The sequence below is a fragment of the Penicillium argentinense genome (genome assembly GCF_028826775.1).
Source record: "Penicillium argentinense strain IBT 30761 chromosome Unknown utg000011l_segment0_segment0, whole genome shotgun sequence".
Taxonomy (NCBI): Eukaryota; Fungi; Ascomycota; class Eurotiomycetes; order Eurotiales; family Aspergillaceae; genus Penicillium; species Penicillium argentinense.
In genome coordinates, this window is record NW_026622670.1 from 1,649,933 (window position 1) to 1,668,093 (window position 18,161).

An 18,161-nucleotide genomic window follows, 5' to 3' on the forward strand; every position below is an offset into this window, starting at 1 on the left:
GCCGTGCCTGGCGTCGCCCCCGATTGGAATATGAAAGTTTCCGCGGTCTCGGACCGCGATGCATCCACGTTTATCATGCGGGGTTGACCTTTGCCTCCTGCACCTTCGTCCACTGCATCGGCTTAAATACGTCCTAGTCTCTATGCTACTTCCCCAGATTTAATTGTCTCCATCCAATCCACCATGCGCAACTCTGTCGACGGCAACGCCGACGAGGCGCTGGCCGCCTTGGGCTACAAGTCCGAGCTGCCTCGAAATCTCAGCATGCTCAGTATCCTGGGCCTTTCCTTCGCCATTATGGCCGCGCCGTACGGCCTCAGCACTACCCTATATATCACACTCGACGATGGCTTGTCAGTCACCATCATCTGGGGCTGGGTATTTGTCACCCTCATCTCCATCGCGATCGCCTCTTCCCTCGCCGAGATCTGCGCCGTCTATCCTACCGCTGGCGGTGTTTACTACTGGAGCGCCATGCTCTCGACTCGTCGCTGGGCCCCGTTGATGTCCTTTATCGACGGCTGGTTGACCCTCGTCGGCAATTGGACCGTCACGCTCAGTATCATCTTTGGTGGTGGTCAACTGATCCTCAGTGCCATCACACTGTGGAACGAGGACTTTGTCGCCAATGAATGGCAGACTGTTCTGATGTTCTGGGCCGTGCTGCTGGTCTGCGTCCTAGTCAATGTCTTTTTTTCGCGGTATCTCGACCTCATTAACAAAATCTGCATCTTCTGGACCGCTGCGAGCGTGATCATTATCCTCATTACCCTCCTGACTATGGCCAAGAACCTGCGGACTGGCGAATTTGTATTTGCGGAATATGATGCGTCGCAGAGTGGATGGCCCGAGGGCTGGGCATTTTTCGTTGGCTTGCTGCAGGCGGCATACACGCTAACAGGGTACGGCATGGTAGCGGCCATGTGCGAGGAAGTCCAGAACCCACACCGCGAAGTCCCCAAGGCGATCGTGTTGTCCGTCGTCGCAGCCGGCATCACGGGTCTGCTCTACCTGATCCCCGTCCTGTTCGTGCTGCCCGAGGACATCGATGCCTTGCGCAATGTCGCGAGCGGACAGCCGATTGGAACCGTGTTCAAGATGGCGACTGGCTCCGCGAGCGGTGGCTTCGGTCTGCTCTTCTTGATTCTGGGAATCATGATGTTTGCTGGTATCGGGTCTTTGACTGCGGCCAGTCGCTGCACCTATGCCTTTGCGCGTGATGGTGCCATTCCCGGATTCAAGCTGTGGCGCCGGGTCAACAAGAAGCTGGATGTGCCGGTTTGGGCTATCATCCTCTCGGCCGCGGTCGATGCGCTGCTGGGATTGATCTACTTCGGTTCGACGGCGGCCTTCAACTCGTTCACGGGTGTGGCCACCATCTGTCTGTCCACCTCGTATGGCCTGCCGATTCTCATTTCAATGCTCCGCGGTCGCCAGGACGTGAAGCGCTCATCCTTTTCCCTGGGTCCGTTCGGATTCATTGTCAATGCGATCACCATCTGCTGGATTGTGTTGGCCGTGGTGCTGTTCTGCATGCCCTATACATTGCCCGTCGACCCGTCGTCCATGAACTACGCGAGCGTGGTGTTCGCCGGCTTCGCGTTCATTAGTATCGTGTGGTACTTTGCATATGCACGCAAGCACTTCACCGGTCCTCCAGTCAGCAAGGAGGAAGCTGCAGCCGCGACGGGCATTATGACGGGCGCTGCGGTGGATCCGGAGCGCAAGTTGTCGGAGACTGCGGAGATGAAGAAGACCCCGACCTAGATGCCCTGCATACATGTACAGTAGCTGAGATTCGATCTGATTATATCTAATGTATTTCTTTCCCATAACATGATGCATTTAGAAGCGCAAATAGAATTAAAGTAGACCCGGTTTGCATATGATACGTCGCACCTGCAAACGTTGGGCAGAATCACAAGTGCCCTGACGATCTCCAACTGGACCGCGGCTATCGGAGAAGCAATCAACACGCCACTTCTCGACGCCCACGGCCTCCTCGACTCCAGACACTCTCCGCATTTTGGAAATCCCCCCATCCACCCGTCCGCCTCGATCGCATCTGCCTCCGACTCGCGCAGAGTTCGTCGCGTGCCTGACCGGGAACCCATTGCTTTCCCGAACGAAGGGGAGACTAATCTCGGAATTAGCCTGGCGACCCCCCAACGACCTCGTCCGTCCGAATTCCCCCCTACCATCTGATCGCGAACCCCCGTGTCTTCCGCCCTTTCTGCGTCCTTTGCTCTCCATGCGGTTCCTCCACGCCAGCCGATGCCCCACCCCGCTTCCATGAAGACAGGGCAGATAACCGGACTGCTTCTTCTTGCACCAGCATGTCGGACTCTGTAGGTGGGTGTGCTCCTGCAAGTTTGGTTGGATAGTTGTGGTTATTGTGGATATCTTCCGGATTGTTGACGCCTCTTTCGTCCTGCAGATCGCGTCTTCGTCCATGCCTTGAATACCGTCAAGAGGATTCCCCGGACCGGGACCGCGCGCCCGCCGGCGGCGGAGCGGTTGAAGCTTTATGGCTTGTATAAACAGAGCATGGGTGAGTGAAGCCCATGAGTGGAGCTGGATGTATTTGATCGACCGCTTTGGCTTACACGATACTGTTAGAGGGGGACGTTGAAGGTGTTATGGATCGTCCGATTGGGAATACTCCAGAGGTGCACGCGGAGTGCGAGAAGTGGTATGTCATTGGGCTCATCTATCACGATGCACCATCGAGTCATCTTCAGGACAACAGAACAAAGTTCGCAAACTCTGACAATGCCTTTTCCACATGAATAGGGATGCCTGGTACGCCCAGCGCGGCATCTCGCGCACCGAAGCCAAACGCCGCTATATCGGAACCCTGATCGATACAATGCATACTTACGCATCACAAACGCCCGAAGCACGCGAGCTAGTCTCCGAACTCGAATTTGTTTGGGATCAAATCAAATACAACGCCTCCTCATCTTCCTCATCAGGTCCACTAAATGCCGTCGGCGTCCCGCCTTTATCACGCCACAAAGGCAGCGCATACGGCAGCATAGGTGGCCGACTAGCACAATCATCAGAGCAATACGAGCGGCCAAATATCCGAGCCGACGATGGAAATGGCTCTCGACTCCGCGTCCTCAGTCCCATGAGCCAACCCGAGGAAGACGAATACTATCGTCGCCGGAGGCGGCGCTCAACAGATGATGTTGAAGAGCAAGTAATAGATGACGACGATGACGACGAGGACGAAGAGTACGAAGAAGCTCGTGACAGCCTCTACGAAGACCAAGACCATGCCAGCTCCCACACCGGCACAGGCACCGGGATGGACCGCACCGCCTCACACGGCGACGACCGCTCCCATCATCAACACCGCCTCAACCAACACTCCATAGCGAGTGGCAGTGGCGACCTAGAAAGTAACGCCCACCACCGCAGAGACTCACACGATCCCTCTTCTCCAAGAAATAGCCGATGGCGCCGCCGCGTCGAGCAGGCCTTGACCAAGATGACCGCGGAGATTGCAGCCGTCCGCGAACAGATGGAGGTCCGCACGCTAGCGAATCGACGACGGTCCGGAATCTGGGCTTGGCTGAAGTGGATTCTATGGACGGTCACTCGCCAGATTATCTGGGACCTGGCCCTTTTGGGCGTTCTGCTCATCTGGATGCGGATGCATGGTGATCGGCGTGTGGAAGATAAATTACGTTCCGGGTGGTCGGAGCTTAAGGCACGGCTGGGCCGGTTTAAGCTTCTTCGTCGTGTTGGCCAGGCTCCTCTTCTTCCTTGAGTGGTTGATTGTTATTATGGCTGTCTTGCGTCGAGCTTTCATCCATGACTTCTTTTGCCTACCTCCGAACCCTTGCATTTTAATATTACTAATTTGCTCTGTTACGGCCGGCTTGCATTCTTTCTTTTTCTCTCTGAACTAACTCCGCCCTGTTCATTTCTGTTGGAGTTTTGTTACATACATTTTTCTTTTGTCAAGTACATATGGGGTTTACAATTGAGGCTATGGAGCTTCGTCTTTTTCTCTTTCCTTGGTTCTCTTCTCTTGATTGGGGTGTATGATACGGCTATATAACTGGACCTTGGTTAAGTTCGATGCAGGGTGGTTTGGTGAATTCAAGACTAGTGATGACAGGGACTGGACGTCGCATTTTCGAGTTATAGATGCTGAATGGTTCTCATCTTGATTAGACCTGCCCTGACTTATCACATGGTACTTGTACTGATCCCGTAGCCTCTTATGACCACATATCATTGGATAAATTATTGTCTTTTGACTCCCATAGATTCCCACGCAGGCCTTGAAAATATTCTCTCTTCTAAGAAACCAGAGGTAGGAGGTATCTATATCCCTGATTCTCACAGCTATAAAGTCCTAGTAACTACCGTCACTTTAAGCAACTGGTAATATGTCAGGTACCTGGGCAGAATATTTCCGTAAGCTCTGCCATCGAGCTCGGGAAGAACATCCTGAGAATGATGCCGATATCTATGGGCTCTGTCAAGAGTACATCAAGGAAGACATAGGCGGCTTCAGAAAATACATTCCCTCGCAATGTCAAATCTTGAGTGTCAGCTCGGGCCTAGAAACAATCCAGAAATTCAGTGGAGCATTAGTAGAAACAACTGCTACAAACTTGTTGTCAGCCCTGATTTTGCTGTTTGGTATGGCGCGGCCGAGGAGACCGAGGTCAACGTTGTGGTCGTCGAGGGCAAACGCCAGCACACGAGGCATCTAATGGCCTGGTACAGGACTTGGCCTATACCGTAGACGCGTACAGACTACGAAAGAAGCTGGAATTCGTGCTTGCACAGTTTACAGATTGGTTTTTGGCGACCAGAAATTTCACCTTTTACCTTCTTAAGGGCTGTATAGTACCCCACACAGAGCAACGACCAAAACAGTGGTAATAAGATACACCGATTAAGCAGAAATCATGTAACCATTCCTGATGCCAATAGATATTTACACAAAACATACACCAGACAGAGACAAGACATAGATGAGACACAGGGCCCAATTGCGCATCCAAACGGAGGAAAGAAAAGCCGCGGCCCTAAACGGCACGTTACATAAGGGAGGATCGCGGATATAAGAAAAATGTGGTGAGAAGGGTGAAATAGGAACGTCCAACCGTCCAAATTTCTTTTTAGTACTGCCGACCCGGGTAGATAGCGTACTTCTGTTTGGGACGCAGGTGGACCGGGACCTGGCCTTCGGGGGTATCAGGGATCTTCTTCTCGATACCCTGCAAATAGACAAGAGATGTTAGCAATCAATCCATCGCGTATCTAGCACCTCGGTTGTGCCGAGGAAGTGGACTATTCAACGTACCAGCTTGTCGAAGACACACTTGTTCAGGGCCATCTCGGGCTTGCGGCACTCGAAGAGGTAGTGGTTGTTGTTCTCAAGGCACTCCCAGTGGGCCTTGAACTCCTGCAGGCAGTGGGTGTTGATATCCTTAATGCTGTGACGGGTGTCAGTCCGGTCCTCGGTATCGATCCATCTTTCGCGAGAATTTTCCCAAAGGAAAGAACAGATCGCGAAATCTCAGGTGGCCACATACACACTGGCGGCGCAACGGGTAACCTTGCGACCCTCCTTCAAGCAGTCGATCGCTCCGCGGCCGTTGGACTCGTCCTTGCACTTCATGAAATCATCGTTGTACGCCTTGCAGCGCTCGCCGATGAAGTAAGCCGCGCTGAACAAGGGAGCAGAGGTAGTGCCTAGCTCGTCCACCTTGGGAATGTGGTCCGGCATGGGCGTGGTGTCCACGAGGACTTGCTGGTTGAACCTGTGCGCCGAGGGATGGGGTTAGTGAGGGACTTTCTCTTTGCGGCGGGACTGCTGGGCCTTCGGGTCCGAGTCGGAGAGAGTTGCGAGTGCTTACCGAGGGTCTCTCTGAGCCATTGTGACGGTTGGTAGTCGGAACGACGCGAAGTGGGAGGTGGGAGGTGTCAATTGGGGAACGAGAGGGACTTGGAGCTGCGGGTTGCGGTGGATGGAAAGGTCGGTTTCTTTGGCCTGGCGCTGATTGGCGGAGAGGCGCTGCTGAGATAAGCAGATTATTGCAGGACGTCGCATAGTAACTACGAGAGTCACTCAATCCGAGGTCAATCATGGTAATAGCAAGTGGAAATCATTGAAACTGTTCAGTTATACTTTTCAAAGCCATACTGTCTCACTCATTGCACAGCTACAAGCATTTTACCCCAAAATCGGTCCATCTCTGCCAAGTTCCGTGACCCAAAGTGAATGTTTATCACGTGACCTAAACAAACCGCAGCTCCGACGCTTCTTCTTGTGAGCTCCCACCTTCCAGGTCGCTTTCCCCAACCACCATCTCTCCCCGTGCCGGAAGATGCGAATCTGACCCGAAGTCGCCAACAATCATTCCATATCGTATTTCACAAGTTACCTTACCAATTCCACCGGCACCCCTCCAAATCGGAGCTGATCCTGGATTTTTTCCGGCATCGTTTCGCGCCCAATTGCGACATTAACAATGTCTCTCTTCGGCCAACCCCAGAACCAGACTGCCTCTTCCGGCGGTCTCTTTGGAGGCACCGCGAGTAACACAGCACCGAAGCCTAGTCTGTTCGGCACCAGTACGACTACCAGCGCCCAACCTGCTTCGGGAGGAGGACTGTTCGGCGGCGCGACACAGAATCAGCAACAAAATACCTCGGGAGGTGGCCTGTTCGGATCCTCTACAACTGCTCAAACTCAGCAACCGCAACAATCTGGGGGCCTATTTGGACAGAGCACCGCGAAGCCTGCTGGTGGCTTACTGGGCGGCGGTCTTGGGCAACCAACCCAGCCAGCCCAATCTGGTGGGCTTTTTGGACAAACCTCAACTCAACAGCCTGCTCAACAGCCTTCGACTGGTGGTGGCCTATTTGGCCTCGCCGCCAGCACGCAGCAGCAGTCGCAGCCTCAGCAGCAACAGGGCGGTCTATTTGGCGGATCTACACTTGGAGGACAACAGCAGCAGACGCAACAAAACCAGCAGTCGCAGTTCGGACAGACCACCATGGCCACACCCCAGGCTCAGCAACAACAATCCCTGTCGTCAAGCTTGTGGTCTCCTGGCCGTGCTATCACCGGAGGTAAGTGGGTGAACAATCCTTTTCATTGGAATAAATTTTTTAATCGAGCCACCTGCTATATCTTAGTTCACCGAACTGTACCTATGCAACTGGAGATTGTCGTGGAGAAATGGAATGCGGGAAGTCGCTCCTCCCCGTTCCGCTCATACCTCTACAATAACGTTGGCGAGGATACCGCGCCGTTCTATCAACCCGGCCCCGAGGATGACGAAACGAAATGGGAGGAGGCTTTGCGCAAGCGACCCGACCCGGGCTACGTCCCCGTGCTTGTGAAGGGCTTCTGGGAGCTTGGCAAGCGTGCTCAGCGCCAGAAAGACTTCCTCGCAATGATGCAACGCCGCCTCCACGAAATCAACAACTGCTTAACGGATATGCTATCACGCCACGACCTCAAGATCTCTGTCAAGATTGCCGACTGCCGCCGCAAGCACATGGTGCTGAGCAAGCGGTGCCTTGCTCTTGCGGCCAAGACTCAGGTCTTGCGTAACCGAGGCTACGCCATGGACGATGCGGAGGAGGAGCTAAAGAAGAAGCTGAATCAATTGGAGCGCTCAGTCTTTGATCCTTCTGTCAGTGGCCGTTCTGAGGAGATCTGGGCTCGCATGTTGGCTATTCATGAGCACGGCAAGCGCCTTCAGGCCGAGATGGAGCGCGTGGGTGCGAATACGAACTTGAACGGGGACGATGAGCTTGACGAACAGACTCTGAAGACGGCGAAGAAGGTTCGTTGCAGCCCATTCATTCTCTATGGTCTGTTTGTATGCTAATGATCTGTTGTAGATCCTTGACGATTATCACGCTCAGATCCAGCACCTTCAGAAGGAGCTCGGATCGGTCAAGAAGGAATTCGATGAGGCGCAGAAGCTTAACGGCAACTGATCTCAACACCTGGCTTTTGACATTTCGCGTCTTTCTTTGTATCTGCGGGACAAGTATTCAAGGGCATGGAGCACAGGCGTTTAAAGGTGGAGTGGATTTATCATGCATTATCTGAATCAATCAAGATCTCAAGCACGTACACCACGTTGCAAGATTCAAGTTTGAGTTTTTGAGTAATCCGAGTGGCACCCTGCCACAGTCGTATTTTCCATTGACCTCTATATCCGAAAAATCCGAGAAAAGCAGGCATGTACAATAATAATAATACATCATCCAGTCACGGGCTCAGCAAATAGATTCAAGAATTTCACGGTCATTCTGACCTGTGAAATGCTCAAAAACTATTTTGCATTCAACCTAGAACCAAATGCGAAAGGTTGATTCGTTCCATTGTCCAATATGACCAGGTGCTCATAACAGCCAGAAGATAGTTGGTAGCATGATGGTCGATTCTTTTAGAGGAACTTCTTAGCGAAGTCGATGGCGAAGGGAGCTGTTGCAAGTTAGTCAGATTGATGTCCCAAATAGAAATTTCCAAATAACTCCATCCACTGCCTTTGGCCGAGTACAAAGGGCAGGGCGGATGTCATCGAAGGGTTTCACTCACAGAGGTAGAGCATGACACCGCCGAGGACGGCCATCTTGATGGTCTGGCAAGCCTCAACCTCACCAGCCTAGAAAAAGTTATTAGATATCGATCAGTAGCAAAGGGCGAAAGCGGAATGCGGCGAAGCGAACCTTGATCTCCTCCTTAGAGATTTGTTCTTGGCCTGTCGGAAATCGATCATCAGTTTGTGGTCATTTTCGATATCGAGCGAAGCGCGCCAAGTCGTAAAACTTACCCGGAGCGAACATTTTGCTGTTTGTGGTTGTGTAAAGGGATGTCAAATAGGGTGGATGAGTTGTTTGAAGTGAAGCGGAAGTTCTCCAGCGGTTGGGGAAGAAATCACGGGAGCACAGACCAAGTGGTCGCTCCTTTGATTTCCGCCTCTTGGGTTTTGCCTCTGCGTCCCTCGATTACCTCACTCTACGTCCCCTGCCTTGTCGGAAGGCTTTCCAATAATCCGAATCCTCTTTATACACATATTGTGCAGGTACTGCTGTCATTCACTGCTGGCCTGGCGCGCGCCTGCTCATCTTGCCGAGAGACCTCAACCTGAACCCATCCACTACGCGCTCTCGCGCTCTCTTGATAAAATCTATTTAATCACCTCCCAATCTCGCCAACACTCCGAGCTCTTTCGTCGTCATCCTTGATCTTCACACCTCTCAAACCAACCATGTCTGCCTCTCCCGAACACGCTCCCGGTTCGCCGGCTGCTGCCTCCCCGATCGCGATGGAAAGGTCGCGACCCCGATTGCTGGCGATGACGCAAACGAGAAGCCAGCAGAGCCCGCCGGCGATGATGAAAACCAGGACGATCAACCCGGTGGAGCGGATGACGATAACGAAGCCGCAATCTCAGACGATGAGTCTCTACTATCCGAAGTCGACGAGGCCCAATTCGAGGACTTTGACCCCGAAAATGTCGATGTTGAGGACCGTCCCCAGCTAGCTATCGATGAGGAGAACTTGAGACTGATCGGTCGTCACAAGCGCAAGCGTGAGGAGGGTGAAGGCCGTCCCAAGCGCCACAAGGAAGGTCGTCGAGAGAAGAAGCGTCGTGGGCAGCAATCAGAGGTTGTCGAAGACGGTTCACCCCGACGCAGGGCGGCGAAGAACAAGACGAAGGAACCTGATACCGATGACGAAACTATGGACCCCGCCGAGCGTCGCAAGAGGGCTCTTGATCGTAAAATGGACGAAGCCATGAGACCTACCAAGAGGAGAGCTCGCAAGCAGGATGGCATTGTGCGTGGACAATCAAGACAATTGCACCCTTATTGTTTCGATGCTAACTATGATGTCAGGACCTCGAAGCCATGGCCGATAAAACAATCGAGCAGATGCGTCAGCGCATGACCCACGCCGCCCAGATGGATGCTATAAGCCGCGGAGAGGGCAAGCCCGCCATGCACAAATTGAAGCTCCTCCCGGAGGTTCTGGCGATGCTGAACCGCACTCAGTACCAGAGCAGTTTGGTCGACCCTGATATTAACCTCCTCGAAGGTGTGAAATTCTTTCTTGAACCTCTCGACGACGGCTCGATGCCAGCCTTCAATATTCAGCGTGATCTTCTTAATGCTCTGACCCGCCTTCCGATCAAAAAAGATGCCCTGATTGCAAGCGGAATTGGCAAGGTCGTTGTTTTCTACACAAAGAGCAAGCGCACCGAACGTTCCATCAAAGAAACGGCGGAGAAGCTGCTGGCCGAATGGACCCGGCCCATCTTGCAGCGCAGCGACGACTACTCCAAGCGTGTCTTCCAGCAAGCTGTATTCGACCCTTCGTACGTATCTACCTTATATGATAGGCATGTTTGTTCACTGCTAACTAACTTTGAAACAGGAGACTCAACAGACGTACTCTCCAGCAGCCTTCCGCTGCAGCTGTTGAGGCTGAAGCTCGTGCTCGCGAGATGCTTCCGCCTCGTCTGGCCAACCGTGCCCGTGTCGACCGTACCCCAGTCAGCTACAACATTGTTCCTGTACAGACAGGAGAGGTGCAGCCAGGCCGGTTTGCACGACCTCTGGGAGCTAGCGGCGAGGATCGCTTCCGCAAAATGCAGGCCCGACAAAATGCGGCACGCAAGGCGTCACGTCATTGATCCAATTTACATGATTTGTTTTATGCCTTTGAAAGCTGCTTCTTATGTTATCTTGTATTATTCATTTTTTGGCGCCAGCTCGTATAGGGAAGGGTTCTGGTTTCAGGGAGTTTGCGTTCTATTCTTATTTGCCTTATCTTTATTTTTCTTCTATTATTCTCTCCGAAGATGTTCAGCCGTTGAATCCATTCTCAATATCTGAGAAGTGCCGAAAGAGCCTTATTTGTGTGAGGCCAACACTTTCCCCCACCATCATTTTTCCATGCATTTTGATGACGCTGGTGTCCGCTAACGGCGTGAAATTCACCCATCTAACTACTCAACGTCGTTGAACAGGTGCTCTCTCTTAGGAATGGACGGTCAAGCCTTGACATTTGCCAATCCTTGAATGAATCATCCTGCACTTCGAAACCCGCCTCGCTGCCTTCATTGTGGCCGCCGTACCAATAAATAGCCATGTTCGCCTTACAATAAGAAAGCGATGGTCATCGTCCGTATTAAATATGCCTGCTCTAGCTGTTGAGATTCTGCCTATTTTCGAGATATGCGAGGTGTGTTTTCGGAAAATCCTACATGCCTCTGCGACCACGGAATGCAGTTCAGCAGACGAGCCATAGCAAGTGCGGATGGTGGAGAAACGAGAGAAACGAGAATTCCGCGGTCGATGTTCTATCGGTGCGCCACCGGGGGCTATCTATTATTCGATTACATGACAGACGAACATAATAGTATTCTGATCTACGATGGACACGTCTCGCCACAGGTCTTGATATCTTTGGGGTTCTAAGGGTCTGGATTTCTCTATACGGTACTGTATACTCATTTATTCATTCTCCAATACTAGATGAAATACTCTCTGAACAGAGAGGAAGTTACATGAATCTTCACCCCAACCACAACGACAAATCTACACCACCATGGCCAAGGTCGTCAAGTGTGCGCGTGCCAACACCGTCGATGACCACGAAACCCAGGCTTCTCCGGCAAAACAGAAGAGAACCGTCGAGCAGCTGCATGCAGACGTCTCGCTGATCAGCCGAAATGACCTAAACACGTTTCTCGTACAGGCAGCGACCAAAGATGCCGACATAGCGGAGTCTTCGAAGACGCCGCAGAGCAGGTCCGCTAAAAGGAGGGGAACCGCATGGTTTCATTCGACCACTACGTCAGCAGTATCTGGAGATCGATCAACCACACTCGCGGCATGCGGGGCTCAGCGCAATATGATGTGGCGTTCGCCGTGGTGGCTGAAACTGAACATGACCTTAAAATCGTGAAACAATGCGGCTTGCAAATCCCCAAGACCAATCTCAACGGTCTCTCTGTTCTGCAAAAGATCGGCAAGAGTATCGCGCTCTCTTCCAATGACACACTGCGCCACGAGGTACAGAAGAATTTTGGAAACCAAAGCAATATGGTAGACGCAATGTGGGAAATCGTCTCTACCATGTCAGATGAGGAAAGAGATGCCGTCAAGAATGGCAGACGGGAGGAACACCGTTCTCTGAGGTTGAAGGAACTGGTCGATCTTGCAAAGGACTACTGTACCTTTGAATGACTTCAAGATGTGCTGGGTCTGATCAGTGGCGAGTACTACAGCGAAGAGGACGAGGGCGAGCAGGCCGAGTATGATGATGAAGTGTGAGTACCACCAAACTAGAAAGAAAAAGAACGGCAATCCTAGGAGAAAATGAATATGGCAATTTGGATGCAGGATAACTTTCATAGAGACCAGTTCCGAAATTACCAATGGGAATGGAGTTTTCAATGAGCTCATTACGCATGAGCAATTTTTCGCATCCTTCTTCTTAGAAACACCATTGGAAAATGGATTCGATAGTGGGGATCAATGTTTGGTAAACATGGACAGTTCATTCATTAGAGCAGAGAGATTACCCAAACCGCCTCGAAGTATCATACACAACCATATATACTAGACTTTTGGGTAGCATGAAACCTTGAGACATAACAAAGAGAGAAAAGAAAAAAGATATAACGCCGATGCAATATGTACGAGGAATGGACAGAAGGAATATCCAAATGGTCCAGCCTCTTGGAAAAGGAACAGTTTCCCGTCTCGCGGTCTATGGTGATTCCATGATGTTCCCAGGACGAAAGAAAGGCGAGGTCAATGTCAGCTCGGAACATGACGGAGTTGGTGATAAGAGGTTGAGGTAATTTTGTGCAGTGGAATGTCCCTCGGGGCAGGTCCAATACGACCAAGGGAGGCATAATTTAAGCCTGCTTCTTCTCACCCTCAGCAGGGGCTTTCTCAGCCTTCGCGTCTTCCTTCGGCTGATCCTTCTCTTCCTCCTTGTTCTTTTCAGAGTCAGACTCAGAAGGCTTCTTCTCGCCGGCCTCTTGATTTTCCTCCGCATGCGCCTCACCTTGCTTCTGGTACAGGGACTGGTGCTTCAACTTGAGGCGTTGTTCCTCAGCAGCAACCATGTCTTTCCACAGATCGCCCTCCTCCTGGTTCTGATGGCGTGCGGGCTGAGACTCAGCGGCCTCCCTTTTGGCCTGCTCCTTGCTCTTCTTAGCAGCATCAAGTAGACCACGACCCCGGCGCTGATCCGAGATCTCGAATGCAGCCGAGGCGCACAGAACACCAAGGGTCAGACCCTGGGCATAGACACGAGCCTGGACGATCTTCTGCTGACCGGACAGATAAGGGTTGCGGCCGACCAGGACGAAAGAGCCGACCATGGAGGCGATCCAGGTGGCGCCGACGATCTTGTACTTTTCGCGGCGGGCAAAGGCAACAGCGCGGTCGGTGAAGGTCAGGCCGCGCAGTTCCTCGGCGCGCAGACGCTCTTCACGGTTCTCGTACCATTGCTTTTCGGCGTTGTTCTGCGCCTCGAAGTTGCGCGATGCGTGATCGGCCGCCACAATACCCACGAAGGTACCGGAGGAAGTCACCAGGAAAGCCTTCATGGGCAGAGTCAGGTTGCGGATTGTGTGGTATCGTCGAGCGGCGAGGAGGACACCGGCTGCACCACCGGCCAGACCGATCAGGCCGCCGAAGGTTCCGCCCTTGACGACGGAGCTGTGTCGCGGAGATTTGTCAGTACCTTGGTATGGCATGATGCGAATTGGGAGAGCTATGTCAAGCTCTTCGGGGGGTTGTTGGGCGAGGAAAGTCAATCGTACCTGTAGTGAGCAGCCTCCTCTTCCTTAGTGAGAAGCTTCATGGTGATATGCGGTGTGTGACGTGTGGATGGGGTGGAAGAAGAAAAGAGGAAGTCGTTTTTATCGTCCGACGTAGAGCAAAGGCCGAGAGACCGAAAGCATGACGTGACCTGCGGGATCTGCTGGGCTTTCCGCCGGGAGAAGCTCGGGTGCCGCTCGGCGGGATCTCGCTCAGCGCTCAGAATCCCCAGGAACGCGATGCGAAAAACCGGGGCATTCGCGAGAGATCATAATACACGCCTTCTAACTGGCTTCGACAGTTTTCTAGCGCGGATCTCCGAAATGCTTATTCATTTTCCAGGGCCAGAATCTGTCAAATGCGACTGTTGTGACATGCCCAAGCCCATATCATCTATCCCGATCAATCCCGAACGCCCGACGTAACCAGGAAAGAAAAGAATAAAGATAGAAAGAAACGACAGATGAGTCAGATAGTACTTGCCGCATTCCCGGAGGTGAATTGGCAATACATAAAAAATAAAAATAATCGCGCATAGACAAATTCAAGGTATCGATCATAGACGCTTTTCGAGCCGCGTTATGTCGGACTTGCTTGTTCGGTTTCAGCACTGCCACTGCATTCAAGGCATAAGCAAGGAGCACACATATCATCTCAAAATATGCCATGATATCACTCTTCGACAAGAGGCTTTCGAATGATTTTATCGTGCTGGTTACTTGTGATATTCCTCCTGGATAGTTCGTCCCCGAGCATAGTCAATTGTAGTTCAAACACCCATGTAGGAGTGACAGCCTGGAAGAGCCGCTTCTGCATTAGCTGCATCTAGCATGTCGTGATGGGAGAACCCAAACATTAATTCGGTGTCCGGAAAGGCTTCTCATTAAAAGTAGCAGCTGGTGACAGCGTAATATAGGTCGATGTTGGTTTGAGCTTTGGCTGAGCACTTTGTATTATCGACAACCTCAAAACAAACCAGAACACCGGTTCGGGCGTTTACGTATATAGTAAGTGTAAGCTTCGATTGTGGGCATTGTGCCCGGGTATCGATTCAATCACCCCTGATTAATGATTGACACATTCTCCCGCAGTTAAAACGGGCGCTAAAGTGATAATTGAGATAGAATTTGTTACTTGAGCTTCCAACGCTAGAAGATAAAAGAATCACGCTCCTCAATGTGCACGCGCGCGCTAACCTTTTGTCTCACTTCCAACTCATTTGGTGTCGGAAGCCAAAACGCATAACGTCCGGGTATATGCAGCAATATAGACCAGATAATGTCTGGCGGGTGGGGCTTTCCTGTCTCGGCTGCCGCCGCTTTTATGAGGGCGCTCAGGTTCAGGCTCACTGAGTAGATATCAGCACAGGCTCAGACTCAATGATCAGGTCAGTGGGGCCATGTGAGGAATGACTAACGCTCATTGATCGCACAGTGACCAATCATGACCGCTCAGTGATCGTTCAGATTCGCTCAGTAACATATACTTAGTGAGTAATTTGGATATTTTTGTTTTTGTAGTCGCCAAGAGAATCACATGTTTGCAGTATTTGCAGCCCCGCAAACTAACCATGGCTTTCTTGCGGTTAACACCTTGCTAACCACAGCCGCCTGCACTGCGGGCGGTTAGGAGGAGGGTTTGGTTTTGGTTAACCGCGGCTAGCCATGGCTCTGCCGCAGTCTAAGCGCTATTAGGTCGGCAAAACACAGTGCCTTAGTAAAAGTTGGCACCGAGTAGCAATGTTTGCTATTACTGGTAGGGATAGTGCCACTCCTCTAGCTAAAGGCGAGCCGAAGGAAAAGTGAGACGACGCCACAGACAGAGATGTAGATGTGCGGAAAGATCACGATTGTGGCTTGCGAGTTTGGACCCCAAGGTCGTTAGCCCGGAGCGCCCACAAGATGTCACCGTAACCAGCTAGCGACTTGGCACTATTAGAGCGACTGAAACCAAGTACCCAGTTCCAGTCCCCCAGTACCCAGTCCGCTACCCAGTAGCTGCCTGTGAATACAGCATATATTGAGATTTCGTATGGCTGCTCTGGCGGCTCGGCTTAAAACTTAAGTTGCGGTATAGGTCAGGCTCGGAGATTGACGACTGTGTTTCTACGATTACGCTGGGAACTACGGTGGCAGATTCATTACAAGCTGAAGAACTAGGTCTTTTTTGGCCCTCGAGCTCTCTCCACTGCGGCTCCTGGCCCCTGCTGAGATGCAGCATCACGAGTCACGTACGGTGCTACATTAGTGTAAATTTTACAAAAACTACAAAATCGCCTAAAAGTAGTTTTAAAATTCTGCACTAATGTAGCACCGTAGTCACTCCATACGCTACAAACCAGGCTACCGTTTTGGCCCCTGTAGGCCGCTGTCCGATTCTCGTCGCCAGCCGAGAGAAGAAATGTTTTGTTCGCTGCTCCTGCTTTGACATTCATATTCTCTTGTTCCCTTCTTTTTCCTTGACCAAGCGCCAATACTAATCGGTTCCTCGAGTCAGACCAGGCAAGGCAGTTTGTTCCATTTCGTATTCTCCTTGTACCTACTACCTGCACAGTCTTGCGTCGCAACCAGAGGGCTGGCAAATTCGCAACCGGAAGACGCCTGCTTTTCATGGTCGACCAGCTTTTCTACCAGCGTTGAAGCGATACCACCAAAAACGCTAGCATGAGCCTTATTCGATCCACCTGCGATCGTTGTTACGCCGCCAAAACGCGGTGCACCAAGGATGCGTCGTCCAACCAGTGCCACAAGTGCTTACGATCAGGCGCAGTCTGCAACTACAGTCCGCGCGGCCAGGCCGGCCGTCCGCTCGGTCGCGGGACAGGCCAGTCAAGCTCGTCCAGCCAACGCCCAACTCCAGCCATGAGCAGTATGTCGCGAACCTTGCTCTTCTTAATTGCCCTTGCATCATAGGTACTTGGCATGGAAGCTGACAGACATGACACAGTAGACGAACCATTCATCACCCTGCCTCCGTCTGCCGCTTGCAGCCTAGACCTCTTCAGCAACCTCCCCTCCGACGAGAACACTGCCGCCTACTTGTGGGACCACCAGCCCTTGCTAGACGACTACGGGCAGCCTCATTTGCCCATCGATGAGGCGATACACAGTGGCTCGCGTACGGCATCAACCGCAAGCTCAAATGCTGCCGCCGACTTGTTCTCGCCCTCGGGGGCGGCAGCGCTCACCGCTCCAGCAGCGGCACACACCATGACGCCCATTCCAGCAGCGAGGCGCCTTCTACCGCCGCTTCGCTCAAGAGCGAGAGCCTGCACAGCAGGCTCGTAGTTATAAACACCGAGCTCATCGCCCTCTCCGAGTCGCTCGCCGTGTCCTTCAGCATGACCGACGACATGGAGGTCATCTACAGGCTTAACGCCGAGATGACCGAGATACTTCAGCGCCTCAAGGAGAATGGGCTGTGCTACCCGCCGGTGCCGATTGCCAAGTGCCACGGTATGACGTCTCTGCTCATACTGGGCTGCTACAGCTATCTTCTCGAGGCCTATGAATTTGCCATGGAGAAGCTGCGACACGAGCTGCGAGACACAGGCTCTCCCACCGCGATGCTGCAGCAGCGACAGCAGCGGGCTGCGTCACCCGAAGAAGCCCCGCAAATCAACATTGGAGGCATCCGGCTGCAAGTATCAAGAAAGTCGGCCGCCGAAATCCACCTGCAGCTCGTCTCCCAGACGGCCCAGAATCTCCGCGAGTCGCTCCGGCAGTTCGTGAAGCACACGGCAGCCCCACGCTGCTCCATGGACCTGGACACCGACGAGAGTCCGGCATCGAACCGTACCGGGAACCGTGCTGGAGAGACGGGCCGCGGCGACACCATTGAGATTCTAACAAAAATGGCCCAGCGGGAGTTGCAGCGACGAGAAGATGGCATTTTCCAGTATATAAATGAGAGCGTCGCCAAGAAAACAAGGTGAGTGTGCAGTACGATTTTACGAACGCGATGTTTTCAAATTGTCCATAGTTTTAGGTATACTTGGGTTCGGTAAGCATTTTTTTTCACTTTGCGAGCCATCCTTTGATGCAAGATCGACCTCGGCCTTGCCCCTGTTTCTGTCTTACTGAGAGCAAGCAAACGTCTAGACATTTCTACAGTAGATGAATGAATCATGATTTTTTAGGGTAGATGCAGCGGTGTACAACTAAAATCAATAACAGCCTGCTAAGCTAGGTGGGTTGTGTAGTGCAAGCTCTGTGCGAACATCCTTGACCTTTCGCGGAAAAGAAATCAACATGTGGGTTTTTATTACAATCCAAAGTCTAGTTTCCTTTCACAGCTTGCCACTTCCGTATCGTCTATTT

At 52.1% G+C, this 18,161-nt stretch overlaps 8 protein-coding genes across 8 annotated transcripts; 6 read left to right on the plus strand and 2 right to left on the minus strand.

Moving 5' to 3' along the window:
- Nucleotides 1-183: 183 nt before the first annotated feature.
- On the plus strand, nt 184-1,767 carry N7532_011634 (putative GABA permease; the record flags this gene model as incomplete). Its single annotated transcript, XM_056624125.1, has 1 exon — nt 184-1,767. The coding sequence occupies one exon, from the start codon at nt 184-186 to the stop codon at nt 1,765-1,767; it is 1,584 nt and encodes a 527-aa protein (XP_056469113.1).
- A 672-nt stretch (nt 1,768-2,439) lies between these two features.
- N7532_011635 (uncharacterized protein) lies at nt 2,440-3,778 on the plus strand (the record flags this gene model as incomplete). The annotated part of the gene is made up of 3 exons (XM_056624126.1): nt 2,440-2,551; nt 2,620-2,692; nt 2,794-3,778. Coding segments are annotated over 3 exons (1,170 nt in total), but the record flags the coding sequence as incomplete, so codon positions are not given.
- A 1,369-nt stretch (nt 3,779-5,147) lies between these two features.
- N7532_011636 (coiled-coil-helix-coiled-coil-helix domain-containing protein) lies at nt 5,148-5,908 on the minus strand (the record flags this gene model as incomplete). The annotated part of the gene is made up of 4 exons (XM_056624127.1): nt 5,148-5,246; nt 5,333-5,465; nt 5,565-5,792; nt 5,889-5,908. The coding sequence occupies 4 exons, from the start codon at nt 5,906-5,908 to the stop codon at nt 5,148-5,150; spliced, it is 480 nt and encodes a 159-aa protein (XP_056469115.1).
- A 595-nt stretch (nt 5,909-6,503) lies between these two features.
- Nucleotides 6,504-7,986, plus strand: N7532_011637 (putative nucleoporin; the record flags this gene model as incomplete). Its single annotated transcript, XM_056624128.1, has 3 exons — nt 6,504-7,107; nt 7,174-7,829; nt 7,888-7,986. The coding sequence occupies 3 exons, from the start codon at nt 6,504-6,506 to the stop codon at nt 7,984-7,986; spliced, it is 1,359 nt and encodes a 452-aa protein (XP_056469116.1).
- Nucleotides 7,987-9,266: 1,280 nt separating this feature from the next.
- N7532_011638 (transcription factor SPN1) lies at nt 9,267-10,694 on the plus strand (the record flags this gene model as incomplete). The annotated part of the gene is made up of 4 exons (XM_056624129.1): nt 9,267-9,294; nt 9,378-9,838; nt 9,898-10,376; nt 10,436-10,694. The coding sequence occupies 4 exons, from the start codon at nt 9,267-9,269 to the stop codon at nt 10,692-10,694; spliced, it is 1,227 nt and encodes a 408-aa protein (XP_056469117.1).
- Nucleotides 10,695-11,611: 917 nt separating this feature from the next.
- N7532_011639 (uncharacterized protein) lies at nt 11,612-12,252 on the plus strand (the record flags this gene model as incomplete). Its single annotated transcript, XM_056624130.1, has 2 exons — nt 11,612-11,814; nt 11,868-12,252. The coding sequence occupies 2 exons, from the start codon at nt 11,612-11,614 to the stop codon at nt 12,250-12,252; spliced, it is 588 nt and encodes a 195-aa protein (XP_056469118.1).
- Nucleotides 12,253-12,929: 677 nt separating this feature from the next.
- Nucleotides 12,930-13,885, minus strand: N7532_011640 (HIG1 domain-containing protein; the record flags this gene model as incomplete). Its single annotated transcript, XM_056624131.1, has 2 exons — nt 12,930-13,740; nt 13,845-13,885. The coding sequence occupies 2 exons, from the start codon at nt 13,883-13,885 to the stop codon at nt 12,930-12,932; spliced, it is 852 nt and encodes a 283-aa protein (XP_056469119.1).
- Nucleotides 13,886-16,763: 2,878 nt separating this feature from the next.
- Nucleotides 16,764-17,776, plus strand: N7532_011641 (uncharacterized protein; the record flags this gene model as incomplete). Its single annotated transcript, XM_056624132.1, has 2 exons — nt 16,764-16,999; nt 17,068-17,776. 2 exons carry the CDS (start codon nt 16,764-16,766, stop codon nt 17,774-17,776), a joined length of 945 nt encoding a protein of 314 aa, XP_056469120.1.
- Between the last annotated feature and the right edge of the window lie 385 nt (nt 17,777-18,161).